Here is a 23,606-nt window from a genome sequence, read left to right as displayed (position 1 = left end):
TATTAGATCAAATTACTAAGAATTCTCCAAGAACCTTATGTCTCAAAATGCCCTTGATTTCCTAAATAATGGAATCACTCATGTCATATCTAAAATCACAAGTAACTCTGATGCGAAGGATTCTGAATACATTTCTGATTATATAGTGCCTCCAAAAAATGTACGAATACTTTATGATCTTGATAAATCATGTCACAAATAACTGATGAATCCGTCAGTTATCAAACCCTTTTATAGGGATATCATTTCTTAATTTAATCAGTTTACAAAAGTTTCATGGCTCCCTACCTAATAAATACCAATACCTTTAAAAAATAATTGGATTATCTAGTGTGTTCCCTATGTGTTATATGATTGTTTTATCTGTTTTGAAATGTGTTTTACCGAGATTTCTGAGTTACTGTAGTTTTTAAGTTTGCATGTCTAATTCATTATCTCTGGATATCGTTTCTACTGAATTGATATGTCTGAACTTTGATTTCCTGCTACCACTGGTTATCGTCTGAAAAATATTTTTTCTTTGGGTACTCTAGGATCTTGTATGAAGTCTCTCCAGGTTCAGCTCGATCAAACTGGTAATTCCTTAAATAGGTTCAAACCGATCGAACTGGTAATTCCTTACGACAGGTTCAACTCGATCAAACTGGTAATTCCTTATATAGGTTCAAACCGATCGAATTGGTAATTCCTTACGAATCTAAGGTGACCCTTGGGTGGGCTCCAATGCCTAATGGGCCTAGTGGTAAGACCTTATGGAACCTATGGAACTCTCTTAGGGTGGCACCTCTGCTATGTGCTTTGGGTAAGTCTTTATGGACCTGAGGGCACTCCCCTCAGGTGAACACCTATGCTTCGGCTAGGGTAAGACCTTATGGACCCAAGGTGTTCCCTTAGATTGGCACATATGCCCAATAGGCCTAGGGTAAGACCTTATGGATGCAGTTCTGGGAAACTGCATATTGGCATTCGGTTGGAGAGTTTTACCATGGTTTTAAAAATATGTTTTAAATTGTTACAATTTTAAAAAGATATGTACCTTTTCATTGGTTTTGTAGGAACACACTAGATACCCTATTTTGATCTCCTGAAACTTGTTCTCCGAACGTTTCCTATTAACTGTAAGCTTCATGTCTTTTACTACTTGAAATATTAGTGAGACCTCAACTCATCACAAAAATCTAAAGATATCTTAATCAATAGGGAAAATTTTGTTTGCTTATTATATGCATGTCCTTCAGCATCCCTTGGTAGTTCTGTATTAATGAGTTTCCCAAAGCTCACTCTTTTACTCACAATTTCAGGTTAAAAGAATCATACCAGTATAGATATCGACATCAGTAAAGGAATTCTATCGGCATTGCTTGCAGAGTACGATGCATGTAATTAAGGGACATGTAAGTTGTATTATATTTTTTATTGAAATCTGTTTTATTTTTTGATATTGTTAAATTCTATTTCTAATATATAAATTGTTTTATGATATTACGCGCTTTAACATAAATTTTAATTTTCTGGAATTTTTACGGTGAGTCGCTCCGGTAGTCCTAATGTTACACCTTGGATCGGATCGAGTCACCCGCATAAATCTGTGGGTGTTACATCCAAGAATAGTCTTTTCCACAAATCAAACCCCTCCTTAATATAAATAAATCCTACCTTATACATAAATATTAGATTATTTAACGAATGAATATAAATAAATCCTACCTTATATATAAAGATTAAAGAAAACATTTCATATTAAGAAATATTATTATTCGACGAATGAATATAAATGAAGTGGTAAACCATTTAAAAAAATCATGCATAACATATAATACCTAATTATATAAGCCCACAACAGAAATAAAAAAAAAATCATGCTAAAAATAATTACTAAAAATTATTCAATGAATAATCATAAGTTGAGTGATAAAATATTTATACAAATTCTTACTTCTCATGTGTCAGATCCAAATTATTTTATTTAAGTATAATAAAAAGAATAAAAAGTTATCATTATAGTAATATTTATTTTCCCAGCACTAAATCAAAAGGTTTGATAAAGGTAGAAAAAGTGATAGAGATTTACAATAGTGAACCCAAGATCCCTGGCTCCTTAGGCTATCTGCCCCTAATAGAACCATCACCAGGTTAAAAGGGTAATTTACAAATTTCATCACTAAATTTTATTATCTCTCCTATTTTACTCACTAAACTTAATACATTAGATTTTTGTCACTCCACCGCTAAACAGTTAACGGTGTTCAAACAACACCGTTTTGAAAAAAAAAACAAAATTTTCACCAAAACAACGTATAGAAGTCCATTTTTAACTCCGCTAGTGAGGAAAAAACTAAGTGACCAAAAAACCCAATGTATTAAGTTCAGTGAGTGAAATAGAAGTAATTTATCCATATTAAAAACAAACCCTAAACTAATTACTAAATGGAGAATTTCCAGTGACAATACACTAGCATTCACACCCAATAACTAGATAAATACCCGTATCTCACCTTATTAATTATGTCTATCACTAATGCCATGCAATCAAAATCAAAGATCTCCAAAATACTGCTTTTTTTTTTTTTTTTGCCACACATATCCTGAGTTATTGATCAACTAAAGTCAAGGAAGTGTATATCTTCAAATATCATAAATTATCAACATGTAGATATGGTAATGTTTCAACGCACAGGATTTGTGGGAGCAAACTCGTGATTGCACCAATGTATGAAAATATGAATTATGAGCCATGCCATCAAGCCAAAAGAAGCTTTCATGGCTGTTCTTCACAAAAGTTGAAAGTTTTTTATAGTATCATTACAATAACTAATTTATACACAGGAAACAGCTAAATACTAACTGTAGGATAAATCGGTACTGAAAAAAGTAAGTTATTAAAGAACATATTCGACAATGGCAAGTTTGCCCATACAACTAATCTAGTAACATTTTTGAACTACTGAGCATATTAAAACATGCACCATAACACACCTAGAATTCTAAAGATGCCCATTTGTTCAACTAACAAAAGATATTCAGTTTCATTCTAACATGTAATCTTGCTCTAATTTGCTTCAGCCTCATTATTTTTCGATGAAGTATGTACGTGCAATATCAGTTTCTGATGCAAATTTGGACATGGATATGATCCCCCACGGATCCAAAAAATCAATAGAAAAACTTAAAACATAAAACATATCCATGCCGAACATATACTTGTCACACAGATACTTGTATCTGACAATTCCAACCAAATAGGAGTAACGTATAACTTACCTTTTGACACTCAATCAATGAATAACAGTAACATTATACTCAGAGCGAAGATGAATGCAAATATAAGGTCTATTCGCTAAGGCGACTAAGATTCTGAGCTGACAAGCTGAACACTGTAGATACAAAATATAATGATGCTTACTTGAGCAAGATTATAAACGTCTAATGATGCTCAAGCAAAAACAAATGGTTTTATCGAACTTGCAATGATCAAAAGTGCATAGCATAGAAAAGAGATGCTTCCCGGTAAGCAATATACCAACAGATTTGCACTATAATCTACATCAATGCATAAGAATTATACAACAATTAACTCAAAACAACACAATCACACAAAACAACTATAGGTTATTATCACTCCGCAAGCAACATCAAATACTTACCATACATTTCAACTCAAGGTGAACAAATGAAACAAGAATGGAATTGTATTATAAAATCAATATGTATCAAGCATCCAAAGCCACTTGTTGGAGTTCCAGAGTAGAAACAATAATTGATACCTACTGAGCACCATCTTCCGGGAATCTAGCATCGAAAGGAGCCGACGGGTGGGCATGAGCTGCAGCGCCACCCGCATTTCCCGAACCATGCTGCAACTCAATGACAAGCCACCGGACAGCTTTACTCATCTGCTCCAAACGAACAGCACTTATGGGAGGAAGGCCGGTCGACTGCTGGCCGGACTTCCCAGCCATTGAGCCAGTGGCCTCGTCGACGAGGCACTCGGATCCAATCCTTTGTTTGATGGACTCAACGAACTCCTCAGCTTGATCACAAGAAACTCTGAATAATTCCCATTTCTTCTTTAAATTCTCCAAAGCAGCATCAGTGGCAGCCGTCTTTTGAGTAGCCGAAGATTCCTTAGTTTCCAGAACATTAGCTGCCGAAGCAACGAATTCTTGGTAGGCGTTGTTTAAGGAATCTACTATGTTGTCCATTTGCTATCGATTTCTAATAACTGCAAATTAGATAAGAAAATTATTTAGTTTTGAAAAACATACCAAATTTATAAGCGTAGGGCAAACAATTCAGATCATCCCCAAAAAGGAACCAAATAAATTTGATAGAGTATTACCTGGGAATCGATTGCTCCTACCACGAACAAACTAGATGCCGCCGAATGCCCAAGAGAAACTGCTGTAAATTTGGGTACTAAAAATGGGTTGTCTTGTTCTTCGGATATTTAGTACTCAGATTATCCGTTTACGTTTTCTCGGGGCAACTATTATTTTTAGGATAAACTACAAGTTCAGTACTTTAATTATTGTTTTTATTCTATCTTGGTAATCTAACAATTTTTTGTTTTTAAATCATACTTAATGTTACATTATGGTTTTATTTTGATCACCTATAATTACAAAATTAACGATGATGTTGATGTATTACCATAAGATAATTTCATATCATCATTAAATTGTGTTTAAATGACACATTAGAAGCTCTATTAATTTTCTAACAGTGGGTGACCAAAATGAAACTAAAATATAATGTCAGACACATTTTTAAAAGTAATAGTTGAATGACCAAAACAGAACAAAAGTGATAGTTGAGGTGCTAAACTTATGGTTTAACCTTATAAATAATAATTAACATTGATTTTGTATTTTCATGTTTTATACCCTCTTTAAATAAATGACTAATATTTTCTAAATTTTTTAATAAAATCTTTAAATAAAATAATAAATAAATAATATTAAAGATTTTAACACGAAACTAACAATTTTATATATTTTTATTATTTTATCTATAATAATTTAATGAATAATTCTAGAAATATATATTTTTATATGTATGTTTTTCATTCATTGTGAAAAATCTAGTATGTATTATTTTATATTTTCTGTTTGTTATATCAATTTAAATTTTGTAGATGTAACATTGATTATTTTCTAGATGTAAGTTTCCTGTTTTCACATGTAGAGAATGAATAAATCAATTGTAGTGAAATCGAATAATTATGTTGATTGTACAATATTTTTTAGAATTATTGTATCTTAATTGTATTGTTGCCACGCAAGCAACACATAAAAGTCATCGTGCAAACATCATACTTTTTAGTAGTCGTCATATGGTTCTATTGAATTCCTCAATTATTGTACCAATCATTGATTATGAAATAATCTCTAATGCATCGTATTGAAGTAATTTCACCAGTTTTGTTACTACGCAAGCAACACATAAAGTCGTTGTGCAAACATCACACTTTTTAGAAGTCGTTGTATGGTTCTACCGAATTCCTAGATTATTGTAGCAATAAATGATTATGAAATAATCTCACAATATTCAAGCAATTTCACCACTTTTGTATAATAATTTTTATAACAATCAATGACCAATAAATTTTCTTAAATAATGTAGTGGGGGAAATTACTCACATAAGGGATAAGAAAAATTATTTATTCAATTAGGGTGATTGTTACCATATTTGTTGAAAATTGTTTGAATCACCTAAATACTTTCAGAAGACTCCTACACCACCTGATGAACATTTCTTAAATATCGAAATCTCTATTAGACTTGACATCCAACTATATGCAATCTAAAAAGGAGGTTGCAACTTCCATATTTCTTTCTAAAAACGAAGTATCTTTCATATATTTTCTTAAAAGCATCAAACAATTTGTGTGACTATTTAATAATATTGTAATATTCACATTATCTCAACAATTAATTTTTTAACTCGGTAAATGAGTCAATTTTTTTCAAACGATTATCTCAGTAAAAGTACCCCTTTTATTTACTAGATTTGTTTAGAAACATGACGTGGATGAATATTTTTTAAAATTCTTTTATGTTGAATAATATTGTACAATTTTATTCTACAAATAATCATAAGTGAAATAATAAAAAAATGTACGAATTTTCTTATTTAAGTTTAATCGATAATTATTGACTTCTAATTTTTATTTAAAAATTATATAAATATATAAAAGAAAAAAATAAAGTATACAAATGGTCTTTCGACTATAGGTCATTGTTTTGTCGAGTCATTTAACTATTAAAAGTTACGAAATGGTCAGTTAACTAAAGAACATTGTTTATTTAGTCATCAATTATTAAAAGTTATAAAATGGTCAATTGTCTATTAATATGTTCCAAAAACTTGTCTATTTTGTTAAAAAATGACAACAATCTAAGTTGGACGTTAACATGCTGACATGATATGTTAAAGTTTGATCTAAAAAATCTCGAATTACTATCATATCTGTAACATCCCAAATCAAGGTCAGTGACTAAATTGCAAATTTTGAAAACTAGGTGCTCGATTTTGAAACAAGTTAAAAGTTCAATGACTTAAATAGGAATAATTCCTTATTGGATTAAATGGTAATTATGGATTTTTTAAGGGTATAATGGTAATTTCATAAGAAAGATTTTTATTCCTCCTTTATATAGGATATAACACGTGGAAAAGGGGGAAAGAAAGAAAAGTCTAGAAGATGGTTCAGCTTGTTTCTTCTTCTTTCCGTGACCTCAGTTTTAAGGTGAGTTTCATATGAGTTGACTATTCCTTAATTTTATGATGGGTTTTGATTCTTTGGATAGCAAGAAAGCTTAAGGAAGTCTAAAGATAAGTAAAAACTCAAAGATGGATAGTTAGGAGAGATTAAGTAAATAGAGTTTTTAAGTGAAATTTTGAATAAGAAGGTTTAAATAAATTTGGAAGTTGAATTTGACTTGTCATAAGTGTGAATAAGAAGTTATAAGTGTTAAAACTGAGTTTGGATTATATGGAAAATTTAGTAAGATTCTTAGTTTTAAGAAATTGGATGAGATATGAGAGATATTAAGATGTTGAAATGATAAAAGTTAGTTAAAGTGTTTATAGTTGAGTTTTGGAGTATAAAAAGAACTTTATATTGTCAACACACCTTTTTCGTCCTACTAGGATTCAAACTCTCAAAAATAGGATAGAATTCTGCTAGGATTCAACTCCTAAAATAGGATAGAATTTTGCTATGTTTTAAACTCCTAAAGATAGGATCTACAAGCACTATAAATAGCCATTGTAGCTCACTATTGTAACACAGGATTTACACACAAAACATAGAGGAAAGCACGAGAAGATACAAAGGTAAAACTATTGTAAACGATTCGAAAAATAAATAAAAGGTAGTATCTTTTTTACTTTTGATTTGGTCTCTTACATTTACGTTTTAATTATTATTATTTTATTTATTTAACTTTATTTATAAGCACATTTCCCTTGTTACTCATTTTATTTAATTGTTTTGTTATTTTTCTTTTCTTTTTTTTTCATGTAATATTTTTTTTACATTTTATGTATTTTCTTTTTTATTTTAGTATATTTTATTTTTTAGATTATATATAAATATATTATTTTTATTATCAGTTTTATTAATTTATATATATATATTTACTTTTTTATTTTTTTATTTTATATATATATTATTTTTACTTTTCTATTATTATTTTATTTATTTGTTTTATTTCTATATTTTTTTCTTCTTTTTCTTTATTTTTTATATTTATTTTACTTACTATTTTATCTTTGTTTTCTTTATCTTATCTTTTATTTAATTTGTTTTCTCTTTATTTTAATTTAATTTATTTATTTATTTCTTACCTTTTTATCTATTACCTTTTTATCTAACATGGTTTTTTGACCTTCTTAAGGCCACACCTTTAAAACTATCTAAGGTAAGTAATTGTGATCGTATTTTTACCTTTTAATTTTAAATTACAATTTTCTTAATTTAAGACAACCGGCAAATTACGTAGTACCGAAAGGGCGGTTCAAGGGTGCTAATCCTTCCTTGACCGTAATCGACTCCCGAATCCGACATATCTTTGGTAAGACGCAGATCAGGTAAGATATAAGGTATCTGATTAACCTATTTATTTTTTAAATAAATAATCGGTGGCGACTCCAATCACATTTTTTAAGTCGAAGCCCAATTCCGGGGCCCAACCGAAAGACGGTTACGACAGCTTGGCGACTCCACTGGGGATACAGGTAAGTGAGTCAGGCTAAGGTAATTTCCAGTTGTCTTTTTAATGAAAATGGTAAGTTTAAATTTTAAGGTAACATTTCGATCCTTATTACTTACTTTTGATTATATTTTCGAGTAATTAGTTGTACTAATCGTTTTCTCAATGATTTCAGCCCTTAAAGTCTTTTTTCATCTAAGGCTCTAAACCCGAGCTCCGAACCCGTTTTAAGCGGGGGTGAAAGCGACGCATTCGTGTGAATTTATTCACCGCATATGCCTAGCAAGTAGCCTTCGGGATTCATATACCTTATGTCTTCGTGTGAATTTATTCTCCGCATAGACATAAGGGAATGTGTCCTCTCGAGTTTAACTTAGTCCACACAAACCTGTGATGGGTTTAGGACTAAAGGTCTGGCAAGCCCAAAGGGGCACCAGCAAGGAGAACTCGGGTACCGTTTTTTAGAACCTAAACCGGGAGATTGTGGAGAATTAGAGCCCACCCCAAAACCTCACTTCAAACCCTAGGCTGTTTTATTTCATGCTTTACTTTCTGTTCAAAGCATGCGAACTAGACAAATATGCGGTTAGGATTTGTTTGAAATTAGCATGCGGGATAGAGATCATGTCCGGGTAGGAATAATAAGCATGTGGGGTAGATATCATATGGGGTAGGACTTTCATTTTTATGATCGTTTTTGATTATTTTTCACCTCACTAACTCTTTTCATCTTTATTTTATTTTATTTTCATCACTTGCATCATTAAAAAGAGGTTATTGATCCACTAAAACATGTTTGTTAAAACTCGAATAATCTGAATCCATGGACAAAGGTGTTGTAATACAAGAGATGAAAATACAGAGGATAGTCTACAAGGCGACTATGTGTCACATTCAATCCAGAAGACGTGGTGCCCACAATTGAAGAGTATATCACTCTGCTGCATTATAAAAGACCCAAAATGAACAGGGTCTACATCAAGCACAATGAAAGCTTATCTTTGAAGAACTGACTGGCAGAGGTTGCAGGGGCAAGATGAAGGTTATGTATCTCGGAAGTCCCTTTGAACACAACAATGGTAAAATGATAGCTGAAATTGGAGACCATTGCCGGCGAATTCAAGAAACAGATTAATGAACTTCACATAGTTCCTATCAATTAAGGGCTCCAATGACGAATTCGTTGGGAACAGGCTCAACAAAAGTAAATGCTCGAGATGCGATCATTCGAGACTTCTTGGACCAGTACAAAAAATAACTCAACATTTTCACGGTTCATCCAGAGAGGCCGGAGCGGTTCGACAGGTTATTCAACCGGTGAAAGACGAAAGCAGAAGACTAGTCAACATGTCAGAAGCTGTCAGGATATTTTTTTCTCTTAAAAGATAAAACATTTTTGTCCCCATTAAGGATTATTCATAATAACAGTCACATTTCTTGGATCAATGCCTCGAACATTTCATGCATTTTTGCATTCTTGCATTTTTGCATCTTCATCTACATTTTTAAGCATTTTCATAAACATGAAATTAAATCACGGAGGATTCGATGAAGTGGTCTTAACCACGTTACACCACATGGAAGCCAGATTTTAACAATTAAAGAAAAACTGAAATCAGTACAGGGGGAGCTGGATCAGCTGATTGTAGGACTAAGCCTGCCAGGATGATCTGAGAAAAGAGTACCCATCTCCTAAGGGCTACGATGTTGAAGTTGTTGCCACATAAGGATTCCCAAACATTCTTCTGAAAACTGTAAGGCGCTTGCCGAAGAAGGGGGCATGGCATATACCATTTGCACTTAGAGGATTATTTTGTTTGAACACATCTTTTAAACGATTGAATTCATGTTACTTTCTAAGGTGGAGCAATTGAACAAATTTTAATCTTTAGTTCTTTGAATATTAAATGAATTGAGGATTCTTTTAATTCTTCAAGAATTATAGATTTTTGACATATGACAAGATTAGACCTTTCTTACCCTGTCTCAAACCCTAGAATAAAACACCTTGATTCTTTACCCAAAATAACTCATTGTCATTATCAAAAAACCAAATTTTGACATTACCTCCATTTGAAATTCTTGAACATTACCTTTATCTTTTTGATACACCCACACCTTTCTTTGAGTCAATAAGATCACACAACTGTCTTTTTAGACTCAAAATTAACCTTTTTTACCATTAAAACCCAAGGCATTGAGTTGTTCATTTGAGCATGAGCATTCTTCCAAGATACAGTTTAGGGCATCTCGCCAGGAGCCTGAACATTGAGACATGTTGGGAGCAAGAAGCAGAAAAAATAATCCATTCGAAATAATTCTATCATGCATTAATTGCACTGTTTTCATGTGAATAGAATTAATCCTGAAAATCTATCCCCCTGGGGATACCTCTTCTGTGAAGACTTACATGTATGAAATGATGAACGGCTTTCTTTCTTTATCCCTTCACAACAGGAGAAAATATATATCCCTTGCGTCCCCTTTTGAGCCTATAGTATTTTTTTTCTTCTGATTCAACCCTAACCAAGGATCACCCTCCACACTGGGGGGCAAGGTGGAGAAAATCTGCTCACATGAGTGAAGACATTGATTCAGATAAGATACCGAAAGGTGAACCAAATGCCAAGTGCGATGATTCAATCAGAACAAAAAGGGCAAAAAGAAAAAAGAAAAGAAGCAAAAAAGGAAAAAACAAGAACAAAAAAGAAAGAACAAAAATAAAAAAGGGAACAAAAAGTATATGCAAAAATTCCCTAAAGAAAAATGGTGCATCAAGCTTCAATGAGATTGATCAAGCATAATCATTCCCGAATCACTGAATCCCTTCACTCGAAGATCATAGAGCATCAAGAGAAAGAGACATTTTGAGCAAGACAATATCGATGGCATCAGAATGAATTGATCCTTGGTTCAATACCCTGAAACACTTGTTTGGGCCTATTTATCCTTTTCTTTCATAACCACGAACCCTGGCCTACATTACGTGCCTTAAAAGTCCCTTCTAATCATACATGGATTTCTAAACAGAAGAGACTATCTTCAGATTTCATCCCGCCCATCAGGATTAATCTTTGTTTGCAAAAAAACAATGTAATTAATGTATGGTAGAGAAAAATAAAAAAGGGGGGTTCAAGACGTAAATCCTGAATAACGTCTTGAAACCAAAGGAGGATTCGAGTTGAAAACCTGAAAAGGCGGCTCGAATATAAAAATTGTGCAACTGAGGCGATCACACAAATTCCTTGATAAAGCATCGCACAATCCGAGTGTGACAACGAAGGTTGGGAGTTAGAGAACACTTCCAGTAGAGAAGCATGCAAGCTACCCCATCAATCCTTTGAGCATCAAATACCAAACCTTTGAGCATCAAATGCCAAACCTTTGACCAAACACAATGACCTGGGACTTTTTATCCTTTCCTTACTTGACCATCTCTGAAAGATAGCTTTGATCTTGACACTTGTCAAATAGCTCTAATTTATTGAAGGATTAACATTGTAATTAATTCTTTGATATCCAATGAACTCTAGTTTTATGATTCGTCTCAATTGTAAAACCGTGAAAGGGGCAATATTTTTAAAACTTGGGATTAAACATTTTTTGAAACTCTTTTAATTGATATTAAAAGAGAAAGAAAAATATTTTTTTTCAAACAAGACAGTCTCTCTAGAGTGGATCTTGGTAAATGACATGTGACTCTTAGACACAAAACTCATGCTCAGAATCAATGCTGAAGCAAGAAATGAGGAACATTTGGGGCATCTTTGAAGATTCAACATGAAATATTGGAGCATTTTTTTGGGCATCTTTGGGGATTCAATATCCTAATGCGAATTATCAGGCCTTTTTCAAGAGATAAAATATAACCAATTCATGTTATATGCATCTTATGCATACATTTTAGAGCATCATTTTTTCCCACATACATAATTTTTGCAGCTTTTAAAGTCAAGTTTCGACTTCAAGACGAATGATACTCGAATCAAAAGCACCTTTAAAGATTGATGTTGGTTGCTTAACTCAGCAGCAAGAAGCTACACTTCAACTAATTTGACATATTGAAAGATCGACAGATCTTAGAATCAACTTCAGACGAGTTCGAGAGATAATTCAGAACCGATCCAGTTCGCATTTTCAAGTTGGATTTCAACTTCACGACGAAGGATATCCAATTCCTGGCTTAACTTCACGACGAAGGGGCCACCCACGATTTCAACTTCACGACGAAGGGAATCGTGCTCACCATTGTCTCTCTTGAGACAGTTTCCCTTGAAACAAACTTTGTCTCTCTTGAGACAGTTTCCCTTGAAACAAAATTTTTTCTCCCTTGAGACAGTTTCTCTTGAAACATAAACATTGAAAACATTTTCCTTGAAATGAGTTTTGTCTCTCTTGAGATAGTTTCCCTTGAAACAAAATTTTTTCTCCCTTGAGACAGTTTCTCTTGAAACATAAACATTGGAAACATTTCCCTTGAAATGAATTTTGTCTCTCTTGAGATAGTTTCCCTTGAAACAAAATTTTGTCTCCCTTGAGACAGTTTCTCCTGAAACATAAACATTGAAAACATTTCCCTTGAAATGAATTTCGTCTCTCTTGAGATAATTTCCCTTGAAACAAATTTTGTCTCCCTTGAGACAGTTTCTCTTGAAACACAAAACCTTTGAGATTGTTTCCCTCGAAACAAATTTTGTCTCCCATGAGACAGTTTCTCTTGAAACACAAAATCTTTGAATTTATCTCCCTTAAAACAAAATTTTGTTTCTCATGAAACAACAGATATCTTTGAAATCATTTCCCTTGAAACGAATTATGTCGCTTTTGAGGCAATTTCTCTTGAAGCATCATCTTTGAATATGTTTTCCTTGGAACTAATTTCATCTCCCCGTGAGACAATTTCTTTTGGAACTAAGTTTTGTCTCTCTTGAGACAGTTTTTCTTAAAACAAAATTTTGTCTCCCTTAAGACCGTTTCCCTTGAAGCAACAAATATCTTTGAGATCGTTTCCCTTGAAACTAGTTCTGTCTCTTTTGAGACAATTTCTCTTGAAGCATCATCTGAATCGTTACACTCAGCTCAGGCACATATTTGGGATAGCATTTCTCAAATCAAAAATAGAATGTGCACATCAGATTTGAACATTTGAAGAATTTGAGACCAGGATCAGAACTTGAAGATTCCAGAGCCAAGATTCCAGAAAAACAACCGGAGATCGAGATTTCTCTCCTGAGCCCAAAAATAACATATGTTGCATATGCATTTTAGGCATACCTAAGAGCATTGCATCCATCTCATCACATATATGCATAACTTTTTCAGGTTTTAGCTAGAGTCAAGTTCAACTTCACAACGAAGGGACGGCTGGTTGCCAACAACAATTTCCCAATTTCGAAATCGATTTCAACTCCACGACGGAGGATATCGTGCTACCCGAGACAACACAAGTTCAACTTCACAACGAAGGGACGGTTGGTTGTCAACAAACAATTTCCCAATTCCAGAGCCGATTTCAACTCCACGACGGAGGATATCGTGCTACCCGAGACAACACAAGTTCAACTTCATAACGAAGGGACGGCTGGTTGTCAACGAACAACTTTTCAATTTCATTCGCGATTTCAACTCCACGACGGAGGATATCGTGCCACTCGAGACAACACAAGTTCAACTTCACAACGAAGGGACGGCTGGTTGTCAACAAACATTTTTCAAATTTCAGAGCCAATTTCAACTTCGCAGCGAAGGATATTGGACTCGAGACAACACAAGTTCAACTTCATAATGAAGGGACGGCTGATTGTCAACAAGATTTCGTTCAGAGTCAATTTCATCTTCACAGCGAAGGATATTAGACTCGAGACAGCACAAGCTCAACTTCACAGCGAAGGGGCGGCTGACTGTCAACAAACAATTTCCCAGTTTTAGAACCAATTTCAACTTCACAGCGGAGGATATTGGACTCGGAACAATATTTGGATTTCAACTTCATGGCGAAGGATATCCAATTCTCAGGCTCAACTTCACGACGAAGGGGCCCTGTACGATTCCAATTTCACAAACAGATTGACCCAACTTCACGATGAATGAGTCATCTGTAACGCATCAACACCGAAGTCTTCAGGTCAAGTTTCATCTTCACGACAAAGTATCTTGATCCAGAAGACGATTCAAAGGCCACTCGCCAAAAGCTTTGAGTTCGATTCAACTTCACGACGAAGGATATAGTGCTCAGAAGCTTCCAGATGAACTCGACTTCACGACGGAGGAGTCATCCGTAACTCAATTCGACAGGGAGTTATTGAAACATCAGAGTCAATTTTCAACTCCACCGAACGAAAAGTGTGTCTTTCAATATTTGCCCTATCCCCGTTACACGACTATGGGCAAAGAGGGGCAGCTGTCAACACACCTTTTTCGTCCTACTAGGATTCAAACTCTCAAAAATAGGATAGAATTCTGCTAGGATTCAACTCCTAAAATAGGATAGAATTTTGCTATGTTTTAAACTCCTAAAGATAGGATCTACAAACACTATAAATAGCCATTGTAGCTCACTATTGTAACACAGGATTTACACACAAAACATAGAGGAAAGCACGAGAAGATACAAAGGCAAAGCTATTGTAAACGATTCAAAAAATAAATAAAAGGTAGTATCTTTTTTACTTTTGATTTGGTCTCTTACATTTACGTTTTAATTATTATTATTTTATATATTTAACTTTATTTATAAGCACATTTCCCTTGTTACTCATTTTATTTAATTGTTTTGTTATTTTTCTTTTCTTTTTTTTTCATGTAATATTTTTTTTACATTTTATGTATTTTCTTTTTTATTTTAGTATATATTTTTATTTTTTTAGATTATATATATAAATATATTATTTTTTATTATCAGTTTTATTAATTATATATATATATATATTTACTTTTTTTATTTTTTTATTTTATATATATATTATTTTTACTTTTTTATTATTATTTTATTTATTTGTTTTATTTCTATATTTTTTTCTTCTTTTTCTTTATTTTTTATATTTATTTTACTTACTATTTTATCTTTGTTTTCTTTATCTTATCTTTTATTTAATTTGTTTTCTCTTTATTTTAATTTAATTAATTTATTTATTTCTTACATTTTTATCTATTACCTTTTTATCTATTACCTTTTTATCTAACATGGTTTTTTGACCTTCTTAAGGCCACACCTTTAAAACTATCTAAGGTAAGTAATTGTGATCGTATTTTTACCTTTTAATTTTAAATTACAATTTTCTTAATTTAAGACAACCGGCAAATTACGTAGTACCGAAAGGGTGGTTCAAGGGTGCTAATCCTTACTTGACCGTAATCGACTCCCGAATCCGACATATCTTTGGTAAGACGCAAATCAGGTAAGATATAAGGTATCCGATTAACCTATTTATTTTTTAAATAAATAATCGGTGGCAACTCCAATCACATTTTTCAAGTCGAAGCCCAATTCCGGGGCCCAACCGAAAGACTGTTACGACATATATGTTGAAAGTTAGAGAAGAGTTATGGAATTTCGAGTAAAAAAATATGTTTTGGGCAGGGTGTATCGGTACACTATGAATATGTATCGATGCACTAAGACCAATTTTGAAGAACAACTTCATAGTTTATCGATACATTAAGGAGTGTACCGATACCTGTGAATTTTGAAGCTAATTTGGGTACCGATACACCCATAGTGTACCGAAACCCTCTTAAAGGGGAAAAATAAATTTTGGCTCATTAAATTAGCCTAAGTTATTAGCATCGAATTATAAGGTTTAGGATTCTGATAATCGTCTTGAAAATTATATTTATGTAGATACGGAGCCTAAACGAGTTCCGGAACAATTGGCAAGTAAGATCAATCGAGGGAAAGACAAAGAGTTATAAGTGCTGGAATTAACTAGTGAGGCCAGGTGAGTGCATACTAGATAGTATATGAAGTATAATGGAAATAAGACTTGTGACAAGTCTATTTCCCATAGTAGAATGCATGAATGCATTAATATCAGCATATGTTTTACGTAATATATGTGTGCATTTGGTTATTGCTTATGATATGTGTGAATACATATTAGTGTAATAAATCATGTGATTATATAAGTTATATGATATGAACATAAGAGATTATGTGAAAGGAATTGTGTGATTATATGAGAAATGTAAATTAAAAGGAAATGTGTCTATGTGATGTGAATATGTGACATGAGTCGTGTGAAAAATAAGCTAAGTGATTTCATGTGCATATGAAAATATTATGTGAAACAAGTGAAATGAACTATTATAAAAGATAATGCCCATGTATGGGAATTTAGAGCTAGAGGTATAGTTGGCATGCCAAAAGTCGAGGGTTCTACGTGGTCCTTCGGGATATATATGTAATTCTGTGGAACATATATGTGGTACTTTGGCACACTTATTTGGTCCATTGTATTATGTATATGGTTCTTAAAGAGTGGTCCTTCGGGACAAATATTCAGTGCCCCTAGTGGGAATTTATTTGAGCTGTGGTGACAGCATAAGTGCACAACCTCAATGAACTCACATATCTTTAGTTCTCCAAAGTATGCATGGGTCGATAAAGAGATAATATAAATAAACTTAATATGATTGTTATATGTGATTGAGCAATTGGATATGAGTGTATGAGTTTCATTTATTGCATATGTTATAGTTTCTATGTGGAATATGTTGATTTGATATATTTGAATATAAGAGAATATAATAAACTTATATGATATGTTATAAGTAAATTACATGAAAATTATATTGAACTCTATAAGTATGTATATATATATAGGCAATGAGGTGGTGGATTATATGATTAATGAGAATGGAGATAAAGTAAATAGTATATTAACTAGGAAACAGGTATATAAATAAGTATAAGAGTATAATAGATAAGTTGTGTAGGAAGGTTTAAATGTTTAAATAAAACTATGATTTAACCTTGTTAAATTGTTAAGTGATATGGAATTTAGTATAAGGATCTAAGAAATCAGATTAGAATGTTAAGGGAATCAAATGACAATAATTTATGCAAATATATGTTTATGTAACAAAGTTATATGAAAAATTAAATTAATAGAATAGAAGGCATTGGTATACAAGAATATGATATAGAATATGTAACGAGAAGTTATGGGTTAAACGTTAAATAAGAACATAAGGAGATAAGAGATAAGATATGTGAAATTGTGAATATAATTATATGATTAGGAATTATGTAAATAAGCGACTTAATTGATGATAGAAGAATGTGATATAAATTATGTGATGTACAATTAAATGATTATAAGAAAATGAAATAGTAAACAATCATATATGATATGATGATATTTGGGTAAGTATGTATTGATTTTATGAAAGTGGATATGAGGTTGTATGATATGATAGCATGTAACATGCATTCATTGTTAGAAGTATAATTTACATTATATGTTTTTTCCGTCTCACTAAGTCATAGACTTAGTGTGTGAATGTTTCACATGTAGGACGAGAGTATTAAGGAGCAAAGAGGAACAAGACATGTTAGCTCTCCTTTACTATAATCAGTTCAGACAAGAGTTTTGAATCAAATGTATTTTATTATCTTAAAAGTAAGTTGGCATGTAATTAATGTTTTGAATTATATACGCTCTGATAAGTTTGAAGATAATTTATTTGTAATAATATGAAGTATGAGACTTTTATTGAATAAATGTGGAAATTTGTCATGTTGGTAGACAAGTATAGGTTTTGAAAAGTCAATGTGACACCTCGGACTAGGATCCGGGTCGGATATGGGTTGGAGGTGTTACATTTAATGGTATTAGAGCTAAGGTTTAGTCGATTCTAGGCTTAAACCGAAAGTAAAAGAGTTTTAAAATGTGTACATGCCAACTCAAAGTAAAAATTTCTTATCTGATAGTGTAAGGACTGTGTTGTCTTGCTAATAGAATTAGATTATTACGTTATAATAGAAGTATGATAATGAGAGTTTCGAAAGAAGTGAGAGGTAATAAACCTGATGGTGATAGTAATTCACCTGCCTTGGCCAGGCAGGATGAAGAATGGACACCTCAGCAAGTGCCTCGTAAGATCAAAGGTTGATTTCAGAAGGTTGAAATCATATCATAATAGTGATAGAAGATCTTCACTGTTTGAATCAAAAAATTGATATAGAGTAGTTTTGTTATTACGTGGATAAGATAGAATATGGTGAACAAGTGCCACTATAAGGACGTTAAAAAGATCAAATGATGCAGTGAGAATTTGTAGAAGAATTCAAGAATAAGTGAATTAGTGACAAGTTTATAAGATAAATGAACCAGAGTTATGAAATTGAAACAAAGGGATAGTATTGTTTATAAGCAAGAGTGTAGATATGATAAGGGTTTGTATTCTAGATGGAAAGAGTTAGCGTTGGCTAACAAGAGTATGTGATGAAATGTATTAGAAATTATGAGATTTTAAGATATTGTCAGATTAAGATAACCAAATATGAAGGGGATCTAGATACAGTTGTATATTTTGATCATATAAATGTAATATAGTGAAGGAGGTGAGGATTCGTATGTTTGAGTAAGCTAAGGATTGATAAGAAGAGTTAAGAATGGGTACATGGAGGATCAGTTTATAAGACAAAGGAAGTTAGAATGTTGAGTTTGAACAATAGAAATTACTTGATGAATGTGGATTTGATAAGTTAAATAAATTATTAATAGGATAATTCCGACTGGAAGGAATGTATATGAATGGTTCGATGAAGGTTTATGTATTAGATTGGAAGAACTGATGTTGACTAACAGAGTTATATGATAGTAAGTGTATTGAAGTTAAATGATTTGAAGATGATGTCAAGGTAAGATAACTAAGTATGGTGTGGATTGAGATATTATTATGTATTTTGATCATGGAAATGAAAGGTAGTAAAGGAGACAAGAGAATAGTATTTTATATGAATTAGAGTGTGGGCTTGATAAAGTGGGTATATTATACTGGTTTGATTTCAATTGAAAGGATGTATATGATTAGTTTGATTAAGGCTTATGCCCTGGATTGAAAAGTTGTTATTGATTAGCTGTCATGGTATGGATAGTAGAGTTATAAAATTTGAAGGAAATATAAAGTTAAGTTAATCAAATATGATATGGATCTGGATGTGGTTATGTATTTTGATCATCTAGATATGATGTAGGCAAGGAGATGAGTATTTATATGATTTAAAGGGAGCTTTGAGGCAGGAAAATACAAGTACAAGAGATGGTAAAGAATGAGATTTTGTATAAGTTAAGTTGATTATCAGAGTTATAAAGATGTGATAAAGATCGGTAATTAGAGATGAGTATAAGTAATAGGAAAAGAGTATGTGAACATGAAATAAAAGATATGATATGTATATAAGGAGATTTTTATTTTTGAATGAATAATGGAATAAGGAAATGAAATGATGAAGTTTAAAAAATCAGTTGTGATAAAGGTTATGTTTCTTGATCAAATAGACGTAGTCAGAGAAATGAAAAATGATTTATATGTATTAAGGAAGTTTTAGAGGTAGTCAAGTGATAATGGAACAAAAAGTTTGGTTATTATTGCAAGACAATTGAAGAATAATAAGGAATTTGATTGATTTATGAGTTTGAGTAATAAGAATTGATGCTATTGTCTACATGATAAGTGACAGTAGAGGGAGGTATCAAAGAAAAAGGTAGTTAAAGAACTAAAGGAAGGAAAGACAAGTCTCTCACGGTGACAGGAAAATACTAAATTGAGAAGGTAATATGAGAATATGAATAGGATATGTGTAGACAGTATCTTAATCTATTAGGTGCAATGAAAATTCGAGACAAATTTTCTTAAAGGAGAGGAGATTTGTAACATCCCAAATCAGGGTCAATGACTAAATTACAAATTTTGAGAACTAGGTGCTCAATTTCAAAACAAGTTAAAAGTTCAAGGACTTAAATATGAATAATTCCTTATTGGGTTAAATGGTAATTATGGAAATTTTGAAGGGTATAATGGTAATTTTATAAGAAATATTTTTATTCCTCCTTTATATAGGATATAACAAGTGGAAAAGGGGGAAAAGAAATAAAAGTCTAGAATATGGTTCAGCTTGCTTCTTCTTCTTCCCGTGAGCTCAGTTGCAAGGTGAGTTTCATATGAGTTGATTATTCTTTAATTTTATGATGAGTTTTGATTCTTTGGATAGTAAGAAAGCTTAAGGAAGTCTAAAGATAAGTAAAAACTCAAAGATGGATATGTTAGGAGAGATTAAGTAAATAGAGTTTTTAAGTGAAATTTTGAATAAGAAGGTTTAATTGAATTTGGAAGTTGAATTTGACTTGTCATAAGTGTGAATAAGAAGTTATAAGTGTTAAAACTGAGTTTGGATTACATGGAAAATTTAGTAAGATTCTTGGTTTTAAGAAATTGGATGAGATATTAGAGATATTAAGATGTTGAAATGATAAAAGCTAGTTAAAGTTTTTATAGTTGAGTTTGGGAGTATAAAAATTACTTTATATTATGAAAGTTAGTAAAGAGTTATGGAATTTTCGGGTGAAAAAAATATGTTCTGGGCAGGGTGTATCGGTACACTATGAATATGTACCAATACACTAAGACCAATTTTGAAGAACAACTTCATAGTGTATTGATACATTAAGGAGTGTACCGATACCTATGAATTTCGAAGTTAATTTGGGTACCGATACACCCATAGTGTACCGATACCCTCCTAAAGAGGAAAAATAAATTTTGGCTCATTAAATTAGCCTAAGTTATTAGCATTAAATTATAAGGTTTAGGCTTCTGATAATCGTCTTGAAAATTATATTTATGTAGATACTGAGCCTAAACGAGTTCCGGAACAATTGACAAGTAAGATCGATCGAGGGAAAGACAAAGAGTTATAAGTGCTGGAATTGACTAGTGAGGACAGGTGAGTGCATACTAGATAGTATATGAAGTATAATGGAAATAAGACTTGTGAAAAGTCTATTTCCTATAGTAGAATGCATGAATTCATTAATATGAGCATATGTTTTACATAATATATGTGTGCATTTGGTTATTGCTTACGATATGTGTGAATACATATTACTGTAATAAATCATGTGATTATATAAGTTATATGATATGAACATAAGAGATTACGTGAAAGGAATTGTGTGATTATATGAGAAATGTAAATTAAATGGAAATGTGCCTATGTGATGTGAATATGTGACATGAGTCGTGTGAAAAATAAGCTAAGTGATTTCATGTGCATATGAAAATGTTATGTGAAACAAGTGAAATGAACTATCATAAAAGATAATGCCCATGTATGGGAATTGAGAGCTAGAGGTATAGCTGGCATGCCAAGAGTCGAGGGTTCTATGTGGTCCTTCGGGACATATATGTAATTCTGTGGAACATATATGTGGTACTTCGGTACACTTATTTGGTTCATTGTATTATGTATATGGTTCTTAAAGAGTGGTCCTTCGGGATAAATATTCAGTTCCCCTAGTGGGAATTTATTCGAGTTGTGGTGACAGTATAAGTGCACAACCTCAATGAACTCACATATCTTTAGTTCTCCAAAGTATACATGGGTCGATAAAGAGATAATATAAATAAACTTAATATGATTGTTATATGTGATTGAGCAATTGGATATGAGTGTATGAGTTTCATTTATTGCATATGTTATAGTTTCTATGTGGAATATGTTGATTTGATATATTTGAATATAAGAGAATATAATAAACTTATATGATATGTTATAAGTAAATTACATGAAAAATATAGTGAACTCTATAAGTATATATATATAGGCAATGAGGTGGTGGATTATATGATTAATGAGAATAGAGATAAAGTAAATAGTATATTAACTAGGAAACAAGTATATAAATAAGTATAAGAGTATAATAGATAAGTTGTGTAGGAAGGTTTAAATGTTTAAATAAAACTATGATTTAACCTTGTTAAATTGTTAAGTGATATGTGATTTAGTATAAGGATCTAAGAAATCGTATTAGAACGTTAGGGGAATCAAATGACAATAATTTATGCAAATATATGTTTATGTAACAAAGTTATATGAAAAAATGAATTAATAGAATAGAAGACATTGGTATACAAGAATATGATATAGAATATGTAACGAGAAGTTATGGGTTAAACGTTAAATAGGAACATAAGGAGATAAGAGATAAGATATGTGAAATTGTGAATATAATTATATGATTAAGAATTATGTAAATAAACGACTTAATTGATGATAGAAGAATGTGATATAAATTATGTGATTTACAATTAAATGATTATAAGAAAATGAAATAGTAAACACTCATTTATGATATGATGATATTTGGGTAAGTATGTATTGATTTTATGAAAGTGAATATGAGGTTGTATGATATGATAGCATGTAACATGCATATATTGTTAGAAGTATAGTTTACATTATATGTTTTTCCGCCTCACTAAGTCATAGACTTAGCGTGTGAATGTTTCACAAGTAGGTTCCGAGAGGATTAAGGAGCAAAGAGAAACAAGACAGGTCAGCTCTCCTTTACTATAATCAGATCAGACAAGAGTTTTGAATCAAATGTATTTTATTATCTGATAAGTTTACTATATCTTTTAATCTTGATTTATAATTTTATCTTACAAAAAATTATCTTAAAAGTAAGTAAGCATGTAATTTTATCTCAACCTAAATAAAATATTATTTTATTGAATTTAAAAATAACAAATATTAGATTTTATTGCACTCACGATGTTAGTGAAAAATATTCAATGAATGACGAAGGATATGTATATAGATCTACTAATCATGTGTTCGATCATTAAATAATATTTTTAGTTATTTTGTTTAGGTTGAGATAAAATTATATATCAAGAGTAAAAGATATAGCAAAAAATCTTTAGAATGTGTTTGGTTCACATAAGGTAAGATTATCTTTGTGAATAAGATTACAGAACTTAACATTACTCTGGTATATTGTATTACCCTGTTTGATTTGCTTAGCAGGAATGTAAGAATATAATGTTTGGTTGGAGGAATATGAGATTATTTAGATGCATATTTTACCAAATTACTCTTGTGATATATATATTTTAACAAGTAAAATTTAATATTAAAGTATAAATATTTGAATGAAAATTTATAAAAATATTTTAATTGTTACACAAAGTTTAAAGAAAAAAAATACATTTAACATATAATTAATATAATTAGAATATCAAACTTATAATTTTAAATAATTTTCACAAGTATCGTATTTATTTATATAAAATATAATATAATATGAAAAATAATATTGTGATCTCATGTGAATAAATATATTATTTTTAATGTATAGGATCTATTTTTAATAACCCAATAA

The 23,606-nt window shown here is 31.5% G+C and overlaps 1 protein-coding gene across 2 annotated transcripts; it reads right to left on the bottom strand.

Annotated features, from left to right (window-relative positions):
- Positions 1-2,729: 2,729 nt before the first annotated feature.
- LOC120187501 (mediator of RNA polymerase II transcription subunit 32-like) lies at positions 2,730-4,432 on the bottom strand. Of its 2 annotated transcripts, XM_039191211.1 has the most exons (3): positions 4,340-4,432; positions 3,765-4,222; positions 2,730-2,780 (listed from the first exon to the last, which is right to left on the bottom strand). In XM_039191211.1, exon 2 carries the CDS (start codon positions 4,200-4,202, stop codon positions 3,765-3,767), a length of 438 nt encoding a protein of 145 aa, XP_039047142.1. In that variant the 5' UTR covers positions 4,203-4,222; positions 4,340-4,432; the 3' UTR covers positions 2,730-2,780. The 2 variants fall into 2 exon arrangements, with proteins under 2 accessions (XP_039047142.1, XP_039047141.1); XM_039191210.1 differs by lacking the exon at positions 2,730-2,780 and having other exon boundaries at positions 3,629-4,222.
- Between the last annotated feature and the right edge of the window lie 19,174 nt (positions 4,433-23,606).

The sequence above is a fragment of the Hibiscus syriacus genome, unplaced genomic scaffold (genome assembly GCF_006381635.1).
Source record: "Hibiscus syriacus cultivar Baekdansim isolate YM2019G1 unplaced genomic scaffold, ASM638163v2 tig00113725_pilon, whole genome shotgun sequence".
NCBI classification, from domain to species: domain Eukaryota; kingdom Viridiplantae; phylum Streptophyta; class Magnoliopsida; order Malvales; family Malvaceae; genus Hibiscus; species Hibiscus syriacus.
The sequence above is the reverse complement of the archived record's forward strand: the minus strand, read 5'-3'. Positions and strand labels throughout refer to the sequence as shown.